The sequence below is a fragment of the Pristis pectinata genome, chromosome 25 (assembly GCF_009764475.1).
Source record: "Pristis pectinata isolate sPriPec2 chromosome 25, sPriPec2.1.pri, whole genome shotgun sequence".
In the NCBI taxonomy this organism is placed as follows: domain Eukaryota; kingdom Metazoa; phylum Chordata; class Chondrichthyes; order Rhinopristiformes; family Pristidae; genus Pristis; species Pristis pectinata.
Window position 1 is genome coordinate 21,463,502 of NC_067429.1, and position 27,165 is coordinate 21,490,666.

A 27,165-nucleotide genomic window follows, 5' to 3' on the forward strand; every position below is an offset into this window, starting at 1 on the left:
CTATTTTTTTTTACCCCCTTGTACTTTTTGCGGGCTTTGAGGAACATTCTTTGTTATTGACCTGGTGGGTTCCCTTGCTAACTTTGCTTTTTCTGGTATATTGCTGACTATAATGGTGCTGCTTTTCTGTTCTTGCCCTGAAGTAGAAAAAGAAGTTCTGAAGGGTCATTAACTTGAAATGCTGTCTTTTTCACTCCATGGATGCTGAGTATTTCCAGCAATCTTTTTTATTTTTCTGATTTTTAGCATTTGTGAAATATTGAATTAGGTACTGAATATAACCTTAAATTTATAGCGTTTACAATTTTAAAATGAAATTGGGAAGATTTTTTTTCCATTTAAAAAGGTGGTAAAAGTAAACCAAATTCTTTCCCAGAAGGCAGTGAATTTTAGAAAATGGGAACTTTCAAGTTGGATTGAAAGGTGAGGAAGTCAAAAGGTGTGAAGGTAATTATCTTAGTGATGGGTCAACCTTGGTTTAATTGAATGGTAGAATAAAGTTGAAACACTTGATGGCTAATTTTGTTGCTAATTATGATCAAAATAAAATTTCAAGTTTTTATAGTAATCACAGTCCATTTTGTTCACGGGTGCCTAAACCTTTGGGATAGGAAGTGGTCCATTTGTCTGGTCAGAGCAGAAGACTGGGACTGAAATTTTTGACTAACTTGTGCCTTCTCTCTGATGCCACGTCTCTGTGATGCCACACCTCTCTCTGGGCCATGCCCTGTCACAGCATCAGACAATTATTTTCCAAATAACTACTGAACTTCCTTCCCCTGGAGATCATCCCTCCACGGCATCATAATCTCCCAAGTAATAATTTCATTTCCAGCCTGACTTCCTGTGATACTGCTGGACTTGGGTAGTGATATCAGTCAGAAGACAACACTTGCTTCATTTCAATTGCACAAAATTTTACCATGCATGTGGAGCACACTCGAAGACTCCTCCCCCAACCTGTCCTCCTCTCCCCACCGGTCAAAGCCTTCAAACTGCACCTTGTGCTCATCTCTTCCTGGGCCTTTGTGTTGAAGATGATGAGCTTCTCCTTTAATGGTGGTGCCATACCAAGAGTTGGCTGGCACACACTGGCATTTGCCTATCCCTGATCTAGCCATTTCTAAAATACCATTCTTTGATTTCTTTTACTTAAATTACGAAAGATCAGAATTCTATGTTAAATTATACATTCAACCTTTATTTTATGAGCTTGAATCCACAAACAACTGCTGCTTCGTGTGGTGACCTCAAGCAGATGTTTTAGGACTTTACTAGCTGTACATGTCTTTAGCAAGAGTTGTGTAAACTACCTGTTGCTGCAGTGAAAATATTCATTGATCCTTGGTCATTGGGATGAATAATTTTATTGCCCTCTGTGTCGCCTTTCAAAGTCAACAGTTTCCATAACAGGATCAATTAATACATGGTTCCACTTTAGATGGGATAAGCAAGTCTCTGGACAAACATGTATTTATTTGCTTATGTTTTGCGGCAACATTGTTTTGATGTTGCATTTGTGCATAATCAGTATAGATTCAAGAAGTGATTATGCTGGGTTTAAGCCCTTCCACAGAAGTTCAATGATTAGTACGGATTTAATTAAAAGGAACTTAATGTTTTCTGTTATAAAATAACTTCAAAAGCCTGCTTCACTTGCTCTTACCCTTACTAGTATTTGTAATTTTTTTTTCAATGTTTGTGGGTTGGGTGTGCACTATGGAGTTAGATGGTGCAAGGTCCTGCTAACCCTCGAGGTCCTGCCAAAGCTGAAGGAGCCTGTTCAAGACTGCAACTTTGAATGGGAGAACTGCACAAGGTTAACCGTGAGCTTTTTTTTGGGAGTTTACCAGTGATGATAAATCATGGGACAAACACAATCCCAGAGTCATTTGGTAGAGGACAGGTACTGATGGTTACTCAAGATGAGTTGATAATTGAATTTTGAGATAAAACAAGTAGATTAATATGTAGTATGCAAATTTCATTAAATTGTTGATTGTCATTTTGCAGGAATTGGCCTTGCTGTACATGGCACAATGAAAGATGCTTTTTGCCCTCGAGTTTATTTAAATATAGTCTGAAATGTTGAAGCAGGCCTGAATAGAGGAAGTGGTTGAACAGTATAATAGAACAAAAGTAAAATAATGCACTTGCTGCAAATCTGAAATAAAACAGTGCTGGTAATTCTCGGGTCAGGCAGCATTCGTTGATAGAGAAACAGAGTTAATGTTTCAAATCAATGGTCTTTCATCAGAACGGGGAAAAGTTAAGGTCAGACAAGCTTTAAGTTGCAGAGAAAGGAAGGAGAGGCAGAGAGAACAAAAGAGAAGACCTATGGAATACAAGAGAGATTGAATGATGAGTAGTGAAGAAGCTGGATGAATGAAGGTGGTGTAGAATCGTGAATAATACAATGTATGTCTGATGGAATTGTGAATGGGAAGAGGTAAATGAGATCTGAAATGTAAAATTGCTAGAGGAGGGGAAAAAACCTAAAATATGTGATACAGAGCTGGAATGGCTGATTTTCTGAAATTGTGAATTTGTTGTTGATTCTGGAAAGCTGCGTGGTGCCAGGGCAGAGGATGAGGCGCTATTCTTTGTGCTTCTGTCAAGTTCAATGGAATAGTATTGAATTTTGAAAGTGGGGGTCAAAGTGGAATGGAGAATTTGAGTGGCAAGCACCTGGAAGCTTGGTTTGATTTTCAGATTGAAGGGAGGACTGCAAAACAGTCCTCGATCTGCATTTGGTGCCCCCCAACCCCCAATAGATGCTGCCTGACCCGTTGAGTTCCTCCAGCCCCTTTGTGTGTTGCTCCAGATTTCCAGCATCTGCAGTCGCTTGTGTCTCTCTAAATCGCTACTTCACCAGGGATGCGTGTTTGGGGTCCTGGACAGAGAAGGGCAGGTGTTCCTTCTGCGATTTCATGGGGAGGTGCAGTAAGAAGGGGAATGGATTTTAGTGAAGATATTGAAGTGGGGTGTTCCAGAGTGAGTGGTCAGTGCGAAGGGGAGGAGATGGTGGTGGCAGTGGCATCACTTTGGAGATGTTGAAAATGATGAGAGATTAATGTATTAAGTGTGGATGCAAGTGGGTGAAAGGTGAGGACAAGGGCAGTTTTGAGTGGGAGGTGAGAGAATGAGAAATATGATGTGGAAGAGACACAGCTGAGAGCCTTGTTATCCATGGTGGAGGAAGAATCATGATTGAGGAAAGAAATGGATCAGAAGCACTTGTGTTTAAGGCAGCATAGATGTGAGAGAAGAGTGTGGAATAGTCTGTATGAGAAACTGATTGGGATGAAGGATAGTCAACGTAGCTGTGGAAATCTTTAGGCTTGCAGTACTCATGCTTCCCCTTTTCAACCTCTATTTCAGATGATGAGTTAGTGATCAGTATGGGGAATGGGCACAGAAGAGGAGTTGAGGCTAGCATAGATCAGTCATAGTAGTGAATGGCAGGGCAGGCTTAAGGGGCTTGGTGCCTACTCATCTGAATTTTCAAACCCAAGGCTCAATGATTTCAAATAAACAGTCCATCCAGCATTGGTTTTATCTTCCCTTGGTAACTTCTGATTTAATTTGTTGTCTCCTATTTCCACCTCCCCAAGAATTTTATTGATTATCCTTTTTGTCTGTCCTTTGAATAGGTTCTTTTTGGCAGACCTTCCCTTTTTGTTCTCTCTACTGCCTCTCAGCAATGTTAATTTTTAAATTTCAGTTGTTCTGATGAAACATTAACTTTGTTTTAACTGCACAGATGTTGCCTCTCCTAAACATTTCCTGTGCTTTCTATTTCATATCCGAATGATAGAACTGCATTCAGTTAGATTAATTTGCTAAATTCTTGGAAATGGCAATTGGTTATTAAATAACAGGAAAGTGAGATTTTTTTAAAACTTCATTTATACAGCACGGTAACAGGCCCTTGTGGCCCAATGAGTCTGTGCTGCCCTATTTAAACCCATGTTAACCTATCCATATGTCTTTGGAATGTGGGAGGAAACCAGAGCACCCGGAGGAAACCCACGCAGACATGGAGAGAACATACAAGCCAGCAGCAAGAATTGAATCCTGATCGCTGGCGCTGAAGTAGCGTCACGTTAACCGCTACACTACCACGTCATATTTGATTTGCTCCAGGGGAGGCATTGGCCTATATGCAGCACATCCTTAGTGCTGTAATCCTTCCAAAGCATTTTGTTTTGATAATCATGTTTTCCTTTAAATTTCCAAATGTGACATGGTGCCATGTGATCAGTCAAAGACTTTATCTGCAAATGGGGTCCAACAGTCTGAGTGTACACAGCTACAAGTGATAACGTAATCTTATCATTCAATCACAGTCAAAATATTTAGGAATGAAGCTTTTATTGCATTTGTGCACTTCCTTTGAATGGCCGGTACTTCAAGGTTGTTCAAAGAAATTTCATGACCTAAATCACTTACTTGTTCAAGATTAGGTGCTCCATTGGAAAACAGTTGATGGAGCCAATTGGCCGAAGAGAAAACTGAATGCAGTTCATTTAATTGAAATTTCTAATTCTAATGCAACTTGTCACTTTCTAAATTTCTGAGTTAAATTTTAGATGATTACTCCATATTTGGAATACTACCCATACTGTTTTTTTTGGAGAATTTAAACACTCCTATTGTTGACTTGTATTTTGTAGTTTTAACTGATTCTACCTCAAGATTATCCTGATTATACTGCTTTGTTTTGTTCTGTTTGGGGGTTTTTGACTGATAAAGACTTCTTTCCATTGGAATAACTAAGTGGTTGTGGAAATAGTAACGTATTGTAAAGCAGCAGGATCTGAGGTGCATATTAATTCATGACCACATCTTTTACATAGCACTATTTGTGATCTTTGGTGTGGAAGTGCTTTTTTTCATGGAAAGGACACAATTTGTCTGGTTCTCAACGTACTGTGGAGTTCATTCCCTTCACGGAGATATTATTGAGGATGCCGCATAGTCTTAGTTGAAATGCTTATTAAATGGGTGAGAGACTGGGAATTCATTTTAAATGAAAATCGGATGCAGAACATAGGCGATACTGCCATTTGTAGATTTGCAGTGCTTTGGTTAACTGGGTGGCAAGTATTTAAAATGCTGTGTTGTTTTAAGAATAGTGACAATTGTATTTAATTTAAAGAAATCTTCCATAATAGATTCAAATAGTTTATAAATTATACATTGAGCTTTGCAGTGCAAGTTTATGTGTGAACTGCAGAATGTGGGAGTTTGTGAGCAGACTGTCCTGAGTGGATACGTAACTGCTTGTATATCTCCTGCTCAGAGTCATTGAGCTAGAGTGAGTTGAAACTCATGGGATAAATATAGCACCAGGGCACTTTGCTCTAAACCCTGGTCACCTATCGCAGAGATTTGCATGAGGTTGATGAGACCAATAATGTACAGAGTTAAGGAAACCAAAATGAAAAAGGGAGTGTGCATTTGTAGAAACTGATCCTATCCAACAGATATAATAAATCTAGGTCATGGAAGAGAGAAAACTAAGCAGGCAGTGAAACCCATGGATACATTAAAAGAAGAGCTAGGAGTCTATTAGGGGTATGTTGCTTCTTCAGTGGCAGTTGGCTCATGCAGGTGTGGAAAAAGCTGGTGCAGATAATAGCATGTAGTGAAGAGAGAGTGGTTTTAATGAAGGATTTTAACTATATAGATTGTAATAAATAGAATAGTTTGTATGAAAAGTTATAAACTTTTGGAACGTGTACAGAATAGCATTCTGCAGCAATATGTCCTAGAACCAACAATGGAGCACGCCATATCAGATTTTGTATTGAGCAACAAGCTGGTGTTGGTTAACAGCAGTCAAAGAAAGGGAGAAATAAGAATAAGCTACTAAGATCTAACTTTGTCAGGTTGAATTACATGCAATGAAGCAAAGTTCATCCCTTAAGAATAGATATTGTTGTAAGTCTGATGGAGAAAATAGTAGACATGTTGAAGAATTGCTTAGAAATTCAGGGTAGAGCAAGAATATAACTATTGAATCTAGGACTCATTAAAACTAACATGTTAAATAGTGGTACTAAAGAGAAGTAGGTGAGGACATAGTAGATGCCCTAATGTAATTCTGAAACTGAAATGAAACCAAAGTGGAAATATGCAACAGGTCAAGCAGTATCTGTGGAAGAGAAAGCAAGTTCCCTAGTTGGGTCCACATTGTACTATTGAAAGAACTTATCTTGAATGGATTCCATGAACTCGTACTGAAGACTAGGTGAATCAAACTGGCAAAGGTTGTCTATATGAAGATTAAAATTTCCGTTGATTATTGCATTGCCATTGTTGTAAGCTCCCTTAATTGATTTCCAGAACAGAATATCTCCACTTGTGCTTTCTGCACCTTGTTCTTTTCATCTACCCAAAATAAGTCTACATTCTGATCTTCTGATCCATGATCTGGACTTAATGTTATCCTTGATCATCAGAACTATCCTAGTTTTTGGGAGTGAAGTTGGGAAATGGATTTCCACAAAGAAAGTAGTGTAAATTTCAAACACTCTCTGGAAATAGCAGTTGACTCTTGGATGAGTTGTTATATTTGTAGTTGGATATATTGGGTGAGGGGATTTGGGAATATGTGATAAAGCAGGCGATCTGTACCTGCTACTGATGAGTCAAGAATAATGGAACAGGCTCGAGGGACTGTTGTTCCTGTGCTTGAGAGTGTGCACTCCATTCCTTTGTAAAATGTTTAGATTTGCCAAACTTTATAGATAGATGTATTTTCTAATTGGCAGTGATTTTTTTTTGAATTCTAATAATTTGTAACCTGTTTTTCTCCATACTGTTCTTATCTAAAACATGAAATGTTTATAATTCTTAAGTTGGTTACTTTGTGATCACTTATTGTGTAAGGGTGTTTATATATTTTTTTAAATGGATGTTGACTGCCATTTTGGGTATGAGCATTCTGACTCAAATGTTACATCTGACATTTTAATCTCACCTACTTTGCAGGCGGTAATGTGTTCTTGAGTAAAGTTCCACAGTTGTTGGCATTGTTGTGTTAACTGACTATTTTTTGAACATATAAACCTTGATAGCCTTGTTATTTTCCTATTTACTGGAAATGTTTTGGAGGATTACATTTAGTAAAGGTCCTTGGTCTTGTAGTTTGTAAAAAAAATCCTTTGCAGCAGTCTGCCAGTTTAGAAATCAAACTTTCTGATAACTGTTAGCTGGTACTCTAAATTAGCATTGAATGCGCATTTAAAAAGATTTGGTTAGTTTATGGCAGTTGAATTGGTCACCACACCCTGTAAGGTGCTTTAAAATGTATCAGAGAGCATGCAAGCAAAAGCATTTCACTGTATCTTGGTACATGTGACAATAATAAACCAATTACCAATTTTGTGCTTTAATGTCCATATATTTTCATGTTTGTTCCTTTTAACATTTTGCATTTGATTTGGAGGGTTTTCATGAATGTGCCATATGCTACCCACTGTGATCATTATGAGATATCTTTTAAGCAGCCATGAACTGACTTGGTTTAGAAGTCTCTTCAAATGTTAAAGCTTAGTTTAATGCAAGGTTCCAGAGAATGAATTCTACAGCTTAGATTATCATGTATTTTGGTTCCTCAGTTTCTGTGAATATAAGACAGATTTCTGCAGTCAACTTTGATTCATATTTTTCTTGCTCTTGCTACGTAACAGTCTACAGCATTTTGGTATTTTGCCACTTTTCAAGATTTACAAGAAATTTATAGTAAACAGGATGTACCAAGAATTGTCTGAAATACCAAGCTGTAGTTGTGCAGAATTTGAGCTAATGAAACCTTGTGTCATTACATCAAATTCTGCATTACTACAGCATGTGTAGTTTAAAACTGTCAAACTTAGAACACCCTCCTGGTCATAACCTTATTTTTTGCCACTTTTGAAGCATCCTTTAGAAATTCTTGATTTCCGTGCACTCTTCCAATATTACTTAGCACCTTATGTAGCCACAAGAAAATTTATTTTAAAAGGCACTGGTGTTTAAACTTCTTCCAAAACAGCCATCTTTATTAACACTAGTAAGCCTAATAAAGAGTGGTGTTCTATCTGAAACTTAAATGTTCTAAAACCATATAGCAAATATTCATGCTGCACGATTGATTGCAGCTATCATAATGCTATGTAACTAACATGGTGATTTGCAATAGAGCCGTCAGAACTGGTTTTTCCTGCCTGAACTTGTAAAGAGGCACTCCCAAGCAATACCTGGAAGTTTAACTTTTGAGTGCCTGAACCCTGCACAATCAGAATGTTTAAGCCTCAAACATGATCTGTATCCTACTATTGTAACCCAGTGACAGAAGTGGGCTTATGATGTTCTTTAATCTGCCAATGTTGTTGAGGCCTTTGTGTGGATAATAGGGTGAGAAACAAAGATGTCCAGAATTCCTGTTGTTGGTGATATCATTGCCACAAGGAATTGGGGATAGGAGAAAGCAATCAGTGCAATTTTAGTATCATATTCGAACTGAAATACCAGTCCAGATTTCACACACTAATTATGCATTTATTTGTGATTAAATATTATATTCCAACAGATTAAATAAAATTGCTCCACTTGCACCAGCTGGGATGCCTCCATTTACACAGTATGTTCTGGTTCAGTGTACCTCTCCAGGCATTTAATGACAGGTGTTTGTGCAGTAACACATCAGGTAGCTTTATATTGGCTGAAGAGGTAATAGATTTGATGTATTCAATATGTTCTGTATAGCCCAATAAAACCTGTTAGTGCTAGGCACTTGGAGGCAGAGCTCAGCTATAAAAGGCCATTCAGACCATTGTTTTGTAAGCACTAAGCAGTTAGTCGAATTCCTTGGCTCACTTTCCTGTGATCCTGCAAAGTTTCTTTCTTTAGACATTCAGATCCTCTTTTGTTTGAAAGCTAGCATTGAATTTGCTTCCAAACATGAGCATTTCTTTCTTGATCATAACCACTCATAACATGTGAAAGTGTCATGAGTGGTTATGATCTCCTTGGCATCTGTTGCTAAAATTTTGAAATCTGTGTGTCTTTAGTTTTCAACCTTTATGACTATATGAACTATTTCTCTTTAACTACTTTGCCTAGGCTAGTTATTTACTTTGGCTAGATCCTATACTATTTTGAATACTTCAACATCTCTGGTGAGAACACCTCTCAATTCTTCCTCCCTCTATTTCCTCATTCTTGGAACCATTCTAATCAACCTTCTTGAGCCTTGTCTAAGCTGCTCATTCCTAAAACATGTGCCTCAGAATTGAACAATCAAGAACTGTATCCTAAAAGTTTTGACATAATTTTCATAAAGCTATTGGAAGTTCTAGTCTTCTCCACCAGAGGGATTGTTTCAGCAGGGTTCCAGCTACAAAGCACCAGATGCTTTGAGAAACCAGCAACAAGAAAGAAATTCTTTACTCTTTTCTGACTTTCCCCAGCCTGTCTCACCCCAGTGGTGGTTTCTTCATTTTTCTCCCCAGCTCAGTGACCCTTTCTCCTCTCCTGCACTCCTCCCCTTGCCTAATGGTGCCTCAGGAGTGTACTTTCTTGTACTTTATTGCCAAATGTGTTTTACTATTAAAATTGTTGGTATAAAGTAGTTTTTCTGAACAGCAAACATTGCAAAAGAAAAAGTAAATATTGATTGCTAATTTCAAAAGAACGTTGAAAGTCTGTGGATGTGTTCTAATTAAATGATTTATTTACTACTTAAATGACCAGTGCAGTTATGGGTTTGTAATTTTATCCTGCTTATCCTTCCATTACAATTCCAAAGTTATATTGGTAAATCCTGTTTAGGTCTGCTCTTAGCTCTAACTATGCCTGCTCTGGCTTAAGCATCCAATAGTTAAAAGCTCTGGTTCAAATCCACTTATGGAAAATAAGTGGACTAGTTTGGTATAAAAGGTAATTTGAGCTCACTTCCAATGGGTTGGTCTAATTCTTGTTGCCTGTTAACCTGTAGTGGATTATAGAATATCATGTGATTTCTCAGTTGGTCTAAGGGACCAAGTATCTTTTTTTTCTTGCAAGATGCAATTACTGGAATTTTGTGATTAAGTGGTTAATATTGCAGAGAGTTAGGCAATACATTTTTTCATCTAAATTGAATTTAAAACTATTTTGATTATAATTTGCAAAATAGCCAAAAAAATACTCTTTCAACTAATTTGTGTTAACCTTTCCACAGTAACAGAAAAAGATTTCTACTGAGATTACTTTCATCTGCCTTGTGAATACCTGCAGAATAGTCAAACTGGCGATGTCAAGGGTACCGAGTCCTCCACCTCCGGCTGAAATGTCAAGTGGGCCTGTGGCAGAGAGCTGGTGCTATACCCAGGTACGCTGGTACTTTTGAACAGTCCATTCCCGTGTTTTTTGGGTGTGAAAGATAGTTCCAACATACACTTAGCCACTCAGTTTCCTATGGCCATTTTTGGACATGCTTGTTTGATCTGTAAATTGAATGTGATTGTGCTGTTTAGCAAATTACTTCTTAATGTTGAGCAGTCTTTTTTCCTATCTCTCACTTGGTTCTTGGGTTGATTTGTGCATGGTGGATAGGTTCATCACTAGCAACCATGCAGGAGGTTATTAGGTTATTATTCTTCATGAGTCGACAAATGAATGCATGGCTTGTAAGCATTGTGAACGCAAGTAGTATAATCATTGTTTGAGCCTAGCTGACTTGAGTAACAAGTTGATAGATATGGTTTAGATAATATAGCTAATTAAAGACTTTATCTAGGATCTTCTGCTCTGCGTGACATTTCCTATCATATAATGTACATTTGCACTTTAGTTCTTTGACTCTTTAAACTGTATTGTATCATCCTAGAGACAGCATTTCAATTTCTGCTTGTGTTGTGCCCAGACAAGCACTCTGAAGTTCGGAGGTTGATCATTTTTGATAATATAGCCATGGCAGTTGGTGAAAGGGATCCAAATTTTAATCTACTGCAGATTTTTCAAACATTTTGTTTTTGTTAACTGTATAATCACAGACCCATGAAGGATAGATTTGAAGTGTAAAACTATGCTATTTTTGATGTCTTTAGTTGCTAATTTAGAATTACCGCTTAGCCAAGCATGATCCTTACATCCCTTTAAAAATATTGAGCATTAAAAAATTTATAGAACAGAAAATTAGAAAGAAGGGCTAATAGCTGCAAACTGCGTCAGCTTATTTGACTGCATCTTTAGGGCTCGGAGCTATTGCCCCTGTTCAGGTGATCATGTCATTTCTGAGCCAGGTGGTTTATTGAAGAGGTTTAAAAAAAATTCAATTGAAGTCGAGAGGCAGAGGCAGAGTCAACTTTGTGAAGCCAATATCTAAAGTTCCCTTTGATCAGAATTTTCCCTCAGAAAATGATTGAATCAACTAAATTACATAGTGGTGATATTCAAAGAAAGTTGCTGATGGTATAATATTTAGTAATTGTAGAATTTGAGCATTGTTACATTATCTATAAATTAGAACTCCCCTTGGACAAATCCTGATCTTGAGCTCAGTTTTTCTGATAACGACACAAATCTTTAATCATTATATTGATAATCCAGCCCAAAATGCAATCTCAAACCTGTAATATCCGACTCAGTAGCTTGCTGTCAAACAACAGTGTTATTCCTTCTGTGGGAATGCCCTGCAGCTTTCAGGGGATGGATTGTGTATACAGGCAATGTTAATGCCAAAACAACCTCAAATGTAAATTTTGCTATTTCTCAAGCAGCTTTGGTCACACACACATATATAAAATAAAATCACAAAATGCTGGAAGTGCTCAGCAGGTCAGAGTGCATCTGTGAGACGAGACAGTTAACAACGCAGCTCAAAGACACTTTGTGTCTTTATATGGTTGGAGTGAGTGGAAGCAAGAAGAGAGTGAGAACATAGAAGAATATTGGAGTTGTGTGATGCAGAGCAGGAAAACCTGTCCAACAGCACAGGCTGGGCACATCCTGCACTTCCAAAAGGGGGAAAGCAAAACTGTGCCAATGTCACAGATACAGACAGAGAAATCAAGTTACCTGAAGTTGGAGTATTTAGTAATGAGTTCAAAAGGCTGGACTGTGCCCAGACAGAAAATGAGGTGCTGTTGCTCAAGCTTGCATTGGGCCTCATTGTAACAATACAGGAAGCTGCAGTTTACACAGGATTGCCCCGTGGACTGAATGTAGCATTTGCAAAGCAGTCATCCAATCTGCGTTTGGTTTCTCCAGTGTAGAGGAGATGACATTGTGAACACCAGATTGGAAGGAGTGCAAGTGAATCACTGCTTCATCAGGAGAGATTGTTTGCATCCCTGGATGGTGGGAAGGGAAGAGATGAAAGGACAAGTGTTGCATTGCCTGCTGCTGCAAGGGAATGTGCTGTAAGAAGAGGGGTGGTTTGTGGGAATGGAAGAGTAGATCAAGAAGTTCCAAAAGGAATGGTACCTGTGAAAGGGGAAGAGAAGGGAAGATGAGTCTGGAATCTCTTTGAAGGTGGTAGAAATTGTGGAGAATGATCTGTTGAATATGGACGCTGGTGGGGTGGAAGGTGAGAACTAGGGGAACTTTAATCTTGTTCTGTCCTGGAGGAGAGGGATGAGAGCAGTGGCATGGGAAATGCTAACTTGATTTCTCTGTCTGTATCTGCTGTCCATCTGTGATAATGGCTCAGCTTATTTTTTTTCTCTCTGAAAGTGGACTACATGCTCCCATTCACTCATTGACCAGATAACCTAGTTTTTCAATATTTGCAGATTTACAAAAAAATATATAGTTGAGCTAAATTTCATTCGCTTTTATTTTTGAAATTTGACCTTGTATCAATTGAATTTCCTCAAGGCTTTTTCAGTCTGCAGAATTTCTGAGGAGTATAAGTCATACAACTAAAACAGGAATATACTGCAATATTGGTGAATTACCAAGTGTAGCATGTTCTGTGTGAGGGACCCAGTGACAACAATATTTTCAGTGTGCTTCCTGAGAAAAATGAGAAATTGCATATTCATTGAAGGTATTTACAATTTAGAACTCCAATTTGCTGAACAGCTAAGAGGCACCTGAAGCAAACACCTTGTACTGTTGAGTAACATGACATTGTATTTCTAGATGTTTCATGCATTTAAGTGCAGTAACTTATAGAAACAGTTGTATTACCCTTTGCGCATCAGCAGCATTATTCAAGACAGTGAGATGGTAGATGACCTTTTAGTTTGCTTTTGATGGTGTTGATTGAGAAATGAATGTTAGCTTGGATTACAAAAGAAGTCATTAACCTTCAATTGAATCATTGAAGCTAGCAGGCCTGAAGCTCAGCATTTCCGATAATGTAGAAATCTCAAATCACTGCAATCAGTAGTTGGAGCTGTCGACTGATACAAACTGTTGCCTCTAGATTTATTTGAAATAGCTTGCTTTGGAGTTTAGCTCAATTCGGGATGCAAAGCCATGAAATTGTGTTCGCTAGCGAGCTCAGAAGTAAACAACAACTTTGATCTAGATTTATTGAATTGTTATTTCATGAAGGAGCTCATTGTTTAAGTATATTTTGCCATTATGTTGGAATTTATGAATAGTATGCTAATTTGTTAACCTTTTCAGAGGTACATTGTCATTAAGAAATTTAGCTTGAAGGACAAGCTGGTCTTTACATTATTAGGTATACATGTTTGTAATTCAGCGAGGATCAACTATTTTTTGTTTTATAATTGCAGCTTTTTCTTGTAATATTTGCCTTTCCAATTTCTTTTTCCTTTTGCTAGATAAAAGTCGTGAAGTTCTCCTATATGTGGACGATCAACAATTTCAGTTTTTGCCGGGAGGAAATGGGAGAAGTTATCAAGAGCTCAACTTTCTCATCTGGAGCAAATGATAAATTGAAATGGTAAGTGTAGAACTCAGTAATATCTTTTAATTATAAGCAGGGGTTCAAATAAGTAATTGCTTAAGAGTACTTTGGCAAAAGACAAAATAATTATTGGAAATTCTTGAAGTGCACAGTGATATTGATTTATGTTGTCATCTGATAAATTTGGGCATCATATTGCCCAAGAACCAGAAATACCTTTCCAAGGCCATGGAAGCCTCAGTCCTTAATTTAAAATTCTGTGCAATAGTTCAGGTGCACTGCTTAACCCATATTTTATAATCTTCTTTGAACCCTTGTGCATAATCTCCTAACAACCCTGCATATCCTGCAACTCTTTAAAGCAAATTAATATTTTTGTTTTGGAATTAGAATTGAGGTCAGACACACAACAAAGTGGCTCAGTATTAGACTGGTTTGCTACATATCTGCAAGCATGTTTCTGCTGTCTTGTGGCTTCAAGCTGGCCACTCAATTCTTTATGCAATAAGGATAGCATTTGTGCTATCCTCAAGATTTGTGTTCGATGACTGACTGTGCGCAGTTAATTACCTAGGATGCAACATTGAAACTGAGTGTTAAAACACTGGTATTTTCCCCTTGTAATTTGTGCTAAAAATGTAGCCCACATATACTGGGAATGTTTTTAAAGGTCTCTAATGAAAAGTTTCTGACGGAATATTAATTGGAATTCAGCTGCCTGACAGTAAGAGTGCATGAAATGGTGGACAGGTCCTCTTGTTTAGATCAAACATCTAAAATATCCAATGTCTAAGTTCTGTAAATGTTTCATTTATTTTTCTTTCCAATGTCAGTTTAGGTATAAAGATGCTGTTGGTATTTGTTTTCTTCCCCTCTTCTTGCCGTTTGTTCAGAACTTTGAGATTTGTAGAAGCAGTTATTCATTGCTTTCCCTCATTCTGCAGCTCTGCAATAAGAGAGGAATGAATTTGGTTCCAAGATTGACTATAGATCTTTAATTTCTCTTGCGATGTATATCATTGGGAAGGCCATCATATAATGTCTATGTGAGTTGCTCTTGGAAAAGGTAATGGTGAATCCTACCAGAACCGATGTAGTCGTTGTGAAGGACTCCCAAATATTGTTTAGTAAGAAATCTGAAACTTTGATTCAGCAACAATGAAGAGACAGTCATTTTTAAATTGTTTTGTTTATGACTTGGCAGGGAGGAGGGAGAACTGAAAGGCCACTGCTGCACTTATACATCTAGGTGCTGGCGATAGTGGTAAAGGTCGGCAACTTGATTCCATGCATTTTATTGATCATGGGTTGTGCTGTGCAGTCAGTGGGGAAGAATGAATGTTAGGATGGTGGATGCAGTGCTGATCAAAAAGTTGCTTTTTTCTCGAGCTGTTTGAGAATTGGAGGTGCAATCATTTGGAGAAGTGGGGAATAGTTACACTCATGACTTGCATCTTGTAAACGGGAGGGGGGGGGCAGACTTTGTGAATTGTGGAGGAGAGGTACTCACTGTAGAAAAGCCAGACATTATCCTGTTGATACAGCTGCAGTATTTGCAACTGATGCAGTTGGTTTTTGCTCAGTGGTCATTCTCAGTGTTGATAATGGATGATTTGGCAGTGGTAACATCATTGAAAGTAAACAATAGGTGCTTAGACTCCAGTTTTTGGAAATATTTAATGGAAGTATTTCACTTGAGATGTCCAGATCACCAAATAGTTAATAAATTGGTAAATGATCTGGACAATTCAGAAGCACTAAATATTTCTGATCAGTTAGGTTTCTATTGATAAGCACATTGGATTTAGTTTAAATGTGAGGTAATAAGAGGGGTTGTGGTGATGAAAAGTGGATGATGGGTTCAAGAGAGAAGTTGCTAATTTGGCATTTTCCATTATCAAAAATCTTCAGCGCAGCTTTGTGCTTGTGTTTGTTTGTCCAGAATCTTTAATTACAATTTTGAGAATTCTTGAAGTTTATGCAGTCTTGAACTATGATGTTAGAAAGCTGAACTTAGTTAGCTCTCATGTTATAGAAACAGCATCAGCAGATGTTGCAATGCTTTTATTAGTATACATTTTACTATAAATTCAAATAATATTGTGCATTAATTTACCAAGCTATAGTATTGCAATATATACTATAAAGAATATAATCTAAGTTACTGAACTGTCCAAGTATCTGTGAGTGAAATATAAATGTAATGCATATGGAGTATACCTAATTTGTGAGATTTTGTAATGTTTGCTCTTTCTCTAAAAATGATGGAATTTAGTCTAAACCAGCATCCTTTTTTTAAAACATGTATTTCAAAAAAATTTTTGATAAGAATGGATATTGACATTAAGATTTTTCATTATTGTTCTCCCAGTGTTGGAATCTAACACAGCTGGTTCAGATGACGGTACTGTTAAATGTGCAGTAAAGTATACTATGTCCTGCCTCATCAATATGATTCAGAAGACTTGCTGCATAAGAAAACATGTTGTGATTTAGACTAGGCTTCAATGTTAACCTCTTCACATGAAACAAGAATTCTTTTCAATATTTATACTTTTGTTTTAGTGAAACCTGGAAATAGGGTAAAGAAACTACTTCTGTTTATTTATTATACATTCCTGGAAGATAACTTTTTGTGTTTGGATAATCTAACAACAGTGGGAAGACTGTTAACCTTGTCTTTGTAGAAGGCAAGCCTGTCTAATAAGAGTCTGCATTGATTTTTTTCTTGTTTTCTCTGTTCTCTTTTCGCATTAGTTTTCACACAATTTTTTTCCGTGTTCTGTCCATCATTTACAGTCTGGTTGTATGTAAAAAAAAACAATCCTGGGAATTGATCCTAACTTCTTTATCACATATGTTGTCTGCCTTACTCCAGGAATATATTGTAAAAATATGATTTTAGTAACTATCCATTTGCAGAGGAAATAATGTTTTGACACCTTAAAGCTTAAGAATAATTAAGCAATCAGGGTTGCATTTCTGTAATCTAGCAGGAAGTTCTGGTGCTCTTAATATATTTTTCTCTTGTTCTCCATCTTGTGTAGGGAAAATATTGCTGGAGGTAAATTAATTGATTCTACTTATTCTTTCTCTTCCCAATCTTTAAGATTAGTGGTTTATGGTATTGTACATTAAGTATAGCTGGAAATCACTTAAAGGACATTGATGATCAGCCCATGGGCAAATTCTTTTAGTAAAACTGGTTCAAGTTGGCAAAGTCTGGTACTGAGCTAACAGACAAGAGCAGTCTTGGAGCTGTTCCAGGGACCTGGTGAGGCACCAAAAAGCAAAAGTCTGCAGATGCTGAAAATCTGAAGTTAGAAAACGCTAGGCTGAAGGTGCTTAGTAGGTCAGACAGCCTTTGTGAAGAGAGAAGCAAAGTTAATGTTTCACATTGATGACAGTTCATCAGAAGTTTTTATCTAAGAAAGCAGAAGGTGGTTTAGATTTTAATTATTTTATTCAACTATCCATTTGAAAATAGTAACACTTTGGAAAAAGATACTCAGAACTTCCTGCTAGATTACAGAAATGCAACCCTTTGATTGCTTAATAATTCTGAAGCTTTAAGGTGTCAAAACATTATTTCCTCTGCAAATGGATAGTTACTAAAATTATATTTTTACAATATATTCCTGGAGTAAGGCAGACAACATATGTGATAAAGATGTCAGATTGTATCCTGGCTGAAAAACAGTTTTGGTGTATCCATTTTGATGCGTTGGCACAATGATCTGGTTTTCATATGCTCTTTGGAGCTGTTAGATTATGATCAAAGTGGGAAGGGTTCTGTTTCCGTTTTCTAGTTAAAGGACATTTAGAGCAATTGTAGTACGTCATCACCATCATAACAAATTCTGCAAGGTTAATTTCAACCTTGGCCAGTTACAGGTTTGTTTGTGTGCTTTGGGTGGGGCGGTAGGAGATGATGTTTTTTAAAAATAGGAAATTCAGTTTAACTCTCCCATATCAGTTTTTAACAGCGTTGGTTGGAGTGATGAATTTAAAGCTAGTTAGTTGGTTATTAAAGTCTTTGAGGCCATGAGTCTCCATTTTAACTCTTTTTGACATTTACAGCTGGGATTCCCAGGCCATGGGAATAAATTTAAATTTTAAATTTTAAATGCAGCGTGGTAACAGGCCCTTCCAGCCCAACGAGTCCGCGCCGCCCATTTTAAACCCAAATTAACCTACCCGTATGTCTTTGCAATGTGGAAGGAAACCGGAGCACCCAGAGGAAACCCACGCAGACACGGGAGACCGTACAAGCTTCTTACAGACAGCGACGGGAATCGAACCCCGATCGTTGGCGCTGTAATAGCGTCGTGCTAATCGCTACGCTACCGTGCCACATCATAAAAGTTTTTTTCCTTCCTTTTAATATAATGAGAGCACTTCTTTTATTGAGAATGCTTTCATGTGGTAATCTCTTATATTTAAAGTGCAAAGTAATAATTTGATGAAATTGCTACATTTTATACTAGAGTGTAATAATTCTGGGTGCTCAAATTATGAAAAGTTTTGAGTATAAAAGAATAGAATTTTGCTGATTTTGGATTTGCATGTATTGAGTTCAAAAATTAATTGCAACATCTGTACTTGATCCTTGCAGTGTATTTTCAGAATTTGGAAATAGCATTTTTCCTGCACTTGCAAAGGAATGGCTACAGGGAGTTAATTTAGCTTTGTCAATTTGGCTCTATTTAAGAAAGTTGGTGTAGATTTTAGATGGAGAGGTTACTAAATCCTGTGAGATAATAGAATAAATATGAATCATACTTATTACTTATTCTTTTAAATTTACACCATAAATTATACCATGGCCTGCATATAAAAATTATAAAGAATTGTGAAGAACATCTGCAACTTTGTTTGATTTTTTTTTTAAACAAAATTCTACTCATGAAATGTGATCTCTTGCTGGCGTTGAGGTCATTTAATAAATTAGGCATTATCTTTATTCCCCCTTTTGTTTCTGTCAACATGTTTTTGAAAATATCACATTTGTTTTCTCATATTTTTCAAGTTTCCTCCTGACAAAGGAGGTTGCTCAGTCAATCGTGTTTATGTGAGCTCTGAGCATTCTCAGCAGTCCGGTTTCCCGTAACCTCTACTCATTCTCATGCCCATCAATTCCGCCCCTAATTTTCTTGCCCCCCCCCCCCCAACCGCATGAGGTTTTGTCCAGCAATTTTTTCAGTAAAATCATAATGGGATGGAGTGTTGTGCCCTTGTTGAACAAGGCAAATGAATTCTCACCTGTTAAATTTTTTCAGTTATGATACAGGAATTAGTCCAGTATATCCCTGAACTATATTTTTGGCTTAATCCATTTTTTGCATCAGGCCTGATACTGTGTTCAAATTAACCACTTTCCGTGTGCTACATACAAAAGAGAGATGAAGTGCAAGTGAATGAATAGGCATAGTCTGTTACCTTTAATCTGAAGTGCATTAAAATAGCTATCTTTGTAAGCTTTTACCAATAATTGACACATTGAAGGTCCAGGTACATGAATATTGTTTCTGTGCAGTTTAGGACCAAGCTGTCGTCATCCTTTCGCAGGATGTTTACTAACAAGTTCTGTACTTTAACCCATCACTAATGTTGAGAAAGTGGTGGTGAACTACCTGCTTGAACTTGTAGAGTCATTGTGATACTCCCACTGTTGTTGGCCAACAAGTTCTGAAATTTTAACCAGGTGAGGATGAAGGAACAATGGCATACTTCTGTGTCAGGATGCCAAGTAGCTTGGAGAGGTGATCTCCCATTTCTGTCATCTGCTGCAGGTTTGAGAGGTGTCTTTGAAGAAGCACTTGGTTCGCAGTGCATTAGTGATGCTGGTGTTGAGGGGAATGAATGTACAGGGAAGTGAATGGAGAGTGTGTCAAGCTTCTTGCATGCTTTTGGACCTGCACTCACCCAGGCTGATGGAGATTACTTCACAATGCCTCTGATATGCCCTGTAGATTGTGGAAATGTTCTGAGCAAATTAGGGCATGGATTTGCCAGAGCATGTCCAACCTTTGAGTTTGTTCATGTAGCTTTGAAAGTTATGTAATTGTATTCAGTTTCTGATCAGTAGTGATCCACAAGAGATGGACCATGCTGGTTTCCATGATGAAAATGTTGTTGTGTACAAGGGGAGGCGGTTAAAATTACTGGAGACTATTAGTCCGCACACTATCATTTGTATGCCATAAATGTGTCAGTCAACAATTATTGGCTTGATTATTATACATGGTTTGTTGCATGCAGGCATTATTGGAATGTTGTGAATGGAACTAAGTGGTACAATCATTTGTGGATATCCCCACTTCTGATCCTATGATGTCATCAAAGAAACAGCTGAAGATAGCTGGCAAGAAACGTATTGTCCAGTTTGACCAGTTTTGTGATATTTGGAGTTGGAGATTATTCATTCAGAAGATGCTACTAAAGTGACCTCCAGTGGTGCACTTTAATTAAAAACAGAATATGCCAGAAACACTCGCCAGTTTTTATAAAGGGCTATTGAGGTGAAATGTTGAGTCCGCTTCTCTTTCTGCAGATGCTGCCCGACCTACTGAGAGCTTGTGGCATTTCTGTTGTTTCAGATTTCCAGCACTGACGGTTTGTTGCTTCATGTAACATAGTTGCGACAATTAATGTTTTAATTCAAAACAGTCGAAGGTTCTAATAAAATGGACCGGTGGCTAATTGGAAGAAACTGGACCATAACAGGTTATTCATTGTCTGTGTGAAACCTGTCAAGTGAAAACATAAATTGACACAAATATTATACTCAGACCCTATACTCGCTACTTAAGAATTTCCAACTGTTCTATTCAACATATTAACTGTTCAATGAAACTATGAGAACTCACTTGAGATGTTGTAAAGCTTTACATGTTCTACAACAGCACTGCGACTGGTATATTTTTGAGAATGAGCTGTATTCCATAATTGCTTTAAAGTATTTCACTTTGAGATGTTTGCAAAATAGTGATGTGGATATTCTTAACTTTGCTTACTGTATATATTTAAGTATTCATACTTTCTGGTAATTCAAGTGACCATAATTAAGGCTACTAGAGGCACAAAGATCAGTATTGTGACTAGTTCTGTTTTCATGGCATTAAAGTGCTTACCAATTTTTTTTATTTAAAGTTTGCACCTGGCAAACATTTTTTTTCTTTGAATTCACTCATTAAGCTTTTCACGTGCAACTAAGAATAGCATCTGAATATTTAACCACAGCATAATCTGCTTTGTAATATTGAACTGGAACAGTGTCAGAAAGAAAATGAAGTGATTGGTATTAGGAAGGAAAATGTAATTGGAGTTTAGCTGCAGAGCTTCAGGGTCAAATTGGATAAAAATGCTCTCCAAGGAAGAGTTGGCATGCTTCTCAGTTCATCAGAGCTGAAAAGCATCTTGCCTCATCCAAATTGATACAGTGTTCCACATCTCCAAGTGCTGCACAATAATTACAGAGGGAAATGGTAAGTGCAGCAAGTTCATTTCAAGGTATTGTATAAGTTGAGGAGAGAAAAAAACTGGAGATGCGAAATATATTTAAATATGAGTTTAGACATAGTATTTGTTGACCTGTCCTATTTTAGTAACTTTGCAGGGGACAATTGCTGCATTACAATTGATTTGAAAGTGTAGTTAAAAGGTGGTACCCAAGTTATGGCCTAAAGTACAAGACAGAATTGTTGAACAATAGAATTATTTAGACAGAGAGATCATTTTTCAAAATGAGCTGTAATTTCTTATATACCAGTTAGGTATAGTTATGGTGAAGACAAGCTGAAGAGGAAAATTGAGGCAGGCCAAACCTGCATCTAAATGCTTTTTCAATTTTTTTTAGCCTGTATGTGATTCATTCATTTTCTTTTTAACATATTTCATTTTTTATGTATATTTAAGGTGCCTCCGAGTGAACCCTAAGGGTTTAGATGAGGAAAGTAAAGATTACCTATCACTCTACCTGCTGCTAGTCAGCTGTCCAAAAAGTGAAGTCAGAGCAAAATTTAAATTCTCCATTCTGAACGCAAAAGGTGAAGAAACTAAGGCAATGGGTAAGTGAAGTGACAGTATGCTTCAGATACAGGTTTAGCATTTAAATGCGGTTCTATTTATTTGTGCAAGCTGGTCTAAGGTAACAACAATTAATGACGTGTCCCCTGCCTTGTGTTTTCCTGGCTCACTGGCCAGTCCTTTCTTTAAATAAAAGAACTATTTTCCAGAATTTATAGATTGTCTAATTATCTTCTGTTTGAGACCAGAGTCCTTGGACAAAGAAGGTTTGCCAAATCATTGGTCTACAATTTGTTTAAAACAAAAAGCATAACAATTTGGAATTTGCTTATTCTGATCGGACGTAATTACTTTAAATAATACCTCATTCAAAGATGTTTTCTGTGTGTGCATTTGCTGCCAATGGAAAAATATGCACCCCAATACCAACACTCTCTCCCCTTTCTCCCACCCACCACCAAAATTTGAGAAATTGCTTTCAGTCATCTGAAATACTTCCTATTTTAAATTAGATTTACAGGAATTATACATTTGTATGCAAGTGAAAATACTTGAGTAATGGAAGGTATAGCAAACACACAGAGCTCACAACTGCAATAAAAAGACAAGCCGCAACACTCCATTAACCTTCGCTCTGTAACAGTATAAAAATTGCTGAGCCAGGAAATGTGGCCTTAGCTGAAGGACATATTAATGAGGATTCCTACATAGATTTGGTCATTAGGAGAAGAAATCACCAACTGAATAATGAATTACTACTGGTAGTATGTACTGTAGGCTCTTTAAACCAAAAAAAAATGAAGAAAGGAGCTATCACTGTCTGACTAAACCTCCAGCTTCAGCTCTGATATTGCAGATGTAGCTGCAAGTTTGGTGGTACTTGGAGCCACATCTGAATTTTGTATTGTGTGTGACACAGCAAAACATTTGGTCAATTACATGTCTGCAATGCTGCTTGGCCAGTCAAGCTGAAGGCAGAATACTTCAACCAAATGTAGAGATTAGAAGGGAGGGACATTAGAGAAGGATTTTCACCTGTTGTGGGAAATGGAAACTAAGGTAAAAGAAATGTAGTGGGGTTGTGCTTTACATTTTGAATGAGATTAAAAATAGTTTTAGAGCTAGCCATTGATTTTGAGGAGGCAGTAAATATGGGTATTACTCATCTTTTGAAGTTTACTTTTGAGTAAGAAGTTAAAAAGGTAGTCAACCCAGAAGAGCAGGAGAAATCTCAATTTGATTCATACTGGATTTGCAGTTGGCTTGCAGGCTGCAGGATTGAAATGAATAGTTTCATTTTAGAACACCTAATTTTCACAAGATGATTTGGTTTGTATGAGACAAGAGCCCAATAAAAATTGCACATTTGTTCACTTTGATTGGCAATCCTCAAAGTTAAGCGGCTCTAACCTTTTAATAGATAATGCTGTAAAAATATATGGTGGAATTATAACTACATGAATAAAGAGAAGGTGAATTAGCATTTTAGGTTGAGAACTAACAAAAATGCTTCATTAGACATTATTTTTCCTCAGATATTGAAGGGCTTATAAATTTTCAACATGTTTTATTTGACTTCAATCACTTTTGTATCTGAAAGGGGGCGGTTGGCATTTTAGCTATAGGGCAGTTGCACTATGAAACTGACATTTTAAAAGAGATTTAATGTTGGGTGAAGTGCCATTCTTGTATGAAGTCTTAAACTTGTATTCATCCACAGAGATTTTGCGATTCTATATAGATTGATTTGTGTGCATACATAAATTACTGATGCATTCAACAGTCAATTTTATTTTGCATGCTATTTCTGCAGTTTAAATACTCTGCAAACATTCACCCTTGAAGTTGCTTTTTACACTCTGCAAAGTTTGCATGAACTTCATTTCTATAATACTGCAATACAAGTCTAAATGCTTCTTTGAGGCTTGTGGAATAGAATTCATTGTTTTTTTTGCACAATAATTTACACAATGCATGTTGATCAATATTTTAAGAAAACTTGAAGAGCCTTCATTTCTCTCCCCTAGAAATCTCAGATTTTGAAGAAAATGAATGCATTTTTTACATTAAGGATAAATATATTTGGACTAAGAAGTGGAATACTGAACGATTTGGGACATTTAATATTGCTGTCAAGCACTCCCAGCTCTGACAGTAGATAGAAAGAATCCACTTAAGTTTGTTTTTAAACATACAGTATACCTCATTTTTGCTTTAGAAGATGTCACCCGCCTTTGAGACTTACACCAGCTATATTATTTCAGGCAATGCTAATACTAAAGTATGACAATTTTGCACTGGCACTGAGGATTGGATTGAGACTACCTTGATTCATTTCACATTGGATTTTATGACCAGTAGTAACAGTGGCTTTCTGTAACTTGAGTGTGAACTTGAAATTAGATTCCAGAAGTGGAAGGCTTTTTTGTTAACTTTTGATGTCACTCCATTCCTGATTCTTTAGGAAAGCAATATTCATTATTTTGCTACAATTAACAAACTCTATAGATCATCATTGACTGTGAATCATATTCAATCACTTGATAAGTAAAATAATTACTTTGATTATCCCACAGATTTAATTATTCAAATTGCAGGATTGGTTTAATATTTAATTTGAATACTTTGAGGAGGCCAGCTCAGAAGTTAAACTCTTAATTGGAAGTTGAAGTTATAACTTAACAAGCTGTTAAATACTGCAATTTTAAAAGCTGTGGACATTAAAAATTTAAGTTTGGTATTTATAGCATTAGATTTGCATTGCTTTGTTAACAAGTTACAGTATGTTCAACTTCAGCTGAAATTATCTTTCCAGAAATCTGGAACAGCCATCCACTAAGGTCTTGCATAGTTAGGTTTACTGATGCCCAAGACATTAGAATTAAATCTTTAATGTTAAAACATTTAAGTTTTGTCGGCTTAAGTGTAATTCATTGATGTCTTTGGAGTCTATCCATCTAGTCATCAGCTAAAATCCATATACAGGATATTTATATGGATAGCTAAAACTATTCTGTTGAAATGCAAGTTGATGTGAATAGTAGAAAGTTCACTATCTCTATCTACGGTTGTAACCTTACAATGCTACACTTTGGCCTAAGTAGAATGGATCCAATTTTGTTTTGCAGAAAGCCAAAGGGCATATCGATTTGTGCAAGGAAAAGACTGGGGTTTTAAGAAATTTATTCGAAGAGATTTCCTTTTGGATGAGGCTAATGGACTCCTTCCTGATGACAAGCTCACATTGTTCTGTGAAGTAAGTTCTTAAGATGCAGAAATGCCTTATCATGCTATCTTTTCTGTAACTAGCAGAAATTTGTCCCACAAAGTAATAGGCTGATAACAAAGTGTTGGTACTGAAGGGTGAATGTGGTACTGGTCTCCAGACAATGTACTTTGAGAATTACAAAGTATTCTGTGAATTACTGTGCATAATAATGGTAAATATCTTAAATATTTTCAACTACTATCTGATTACTCCTTGTTTATATGTTAACAATTGCACTGTTCTCATTCATCTGGTTGAAATCAGTCTATGATTGTTGGAACCATGCTGCATTGGAGCCCATGACTTTTTTCAGACAGTTTGAGCTGCTAAAAAGTTGTTCGGTTAAATTCTATACAGAACATACACCTGTCTCTTCAGTATATTGTTACAAAATGATCAGTCATGGAAAATTGATCAAAATTTCAGTAATTTCTCCAAAACAAAATCCTCATGTATTACGCTGAATAAAGCAACCATGTGCCTTGGATGGACCTAACTAAATAGTGTACACTGCAGAACATTCAATAGTTTTGAGCTGCATTATCATCAATTAGCAAAGTGTAGATGTTGTAAATCATAAGGTTACCTCATGCAGTTTGGAGAAAATCTGTTTGGCTAAAATTAAATTACAATATTAAACTCCTGTAATTATGTTACGGAATATTGTAAACCTGAATTTATACTGCATCTGGACTCTGGATTCAGTATTTCAGAAACTCTTGACTTCATTGCAGAAGAATAACAATCTCATGATTTCCACACAGTGCTATGTTAAGTAATCTAATTTGGAATTGTAGCACAAACTTAAAACAATATTAAGATGCTGGTCTATATAAATCTAAACTACCGAGCCCAATTACCAGCTAGATATGCTGACTTTTTATTGATTTGCACAATTAAATTGAGATTATTTTTGTTCTTTATATATTAATTGCTTTCTGGTTAGCTAACAGGTGCATCTGTAGCTGTTGCAATTAACCCTTGATTTTTAACCAGCGTTAAATTTTACAACTGGTGGAGCTCAAAGATTTCACAGGAACTACTGAGTTTTATCTTTTAATCTGCATTTGTGTTTGTCACGTGTCGGCTTTCTGTTGCATTCTAAAATTTAGGTACCTTTAGCCTGATGCTGTTAAGGTATGATAAAACAAACTTGTATTGTTATAAGTATTAATATCATTGATAGGCTGCTAAACTTTTCCTGGGTTCAGTGGCTGACAAAATAATTGGGTTGTGCATTAGACCGTAAGACATAGGAGCAGAATTAGGCCATTCGGCCTATCGAGTCTGCTCTGTCATTCGATCATGGCTGATTTTTTTTCCCTCACCCGATTCTCCTGCCTTTTCCCCCATAACATTTGATGCCCTTACTAATCAAGAACCTATCAACCTGTGCTTTAAATCTACCTAATGACTTGGCCTCTACAGCCGCCTCTGGCAATGAATTCCACAGATTCGCCACCCTGTGGCTAAAGAAATTCCTCCTCATCTCTGTTCTAAAGGGATGCCCTTTTATTCTGAGGCTGTGCCCTCTTCCTAGAGTCTCCACATCCACTCTATCCAGGCCTTTCAATATTCGGTAGGTTTCAATGAGATCCCCTTTCATCTTTCTAAACTCCAGCGAGTACAGGCCCAGAGCCATCAAGCACTCCTCTTTCATCCCTGGGATCATTCTCATAAACCTCCTCTGGACCCTCTCCAACGCCAGCACATCCTTCCTTAGATGTGGGGCCCAAAACTGCTTTCAATAATCCAAATGGGGTCTGACCAACACCTTATAAAGCCTCAGCATTACATCCTTGATTTTATATTCTAGTCCTCTCGAAATTAATGCTAACATTACATTGCATTTGCCTTCCTTACTACTGACTCAACCTGAAAGTTAATCTTTAGGGAATCCTGCACTAGGACTCCCAAGTCCCTTTGCACCTCCGATTTCTGAATTCTCTCCCCATTTAGAAAATAGTCTCTGCCTTTATTCCTTCTACCAAAGTGCATGACCAGACTCCCT

At 37.0% G+C, this 27,165-nt stretch overlaps 1 protein-coding gene across 3 annotated transcripts in view; it reads left to right on the forward strand.

The window, feature by feature from the left end:
• spop (speckle type BTB/POZ protein) overlaps positions 1-27,165 on the forward strand; it is an 89,877-nt gene that overhangs the window by 33,505 nt on the left and 29,207 nt on the right. For all 3 annotated transcript variants that reach the window (XM_052038558.1, XM_052038559.1, XM_052038560.1), the window contains exons 2-5: positions 10,214-10,363; positions 13,773-13,894; positions 21,776-21,927; positions 25,015-25,142. In XM_052038558.1, the coding sequence (XP_051894518.1) occupies positions 10,286-10,363; positions 13,773-13,894; positions 21,776-21,927; positions 25,015-25,142 (480 nt within the window). In that variant the 5' untranslated portion in view covers positions 10,214-10,285. The remainder of the gene's footprint in view (positions 1-10,213; positions 10,364-13,772; positions 13,895-21,775; positions 21,928-25,014; positions 25,143-27,165) is intronic.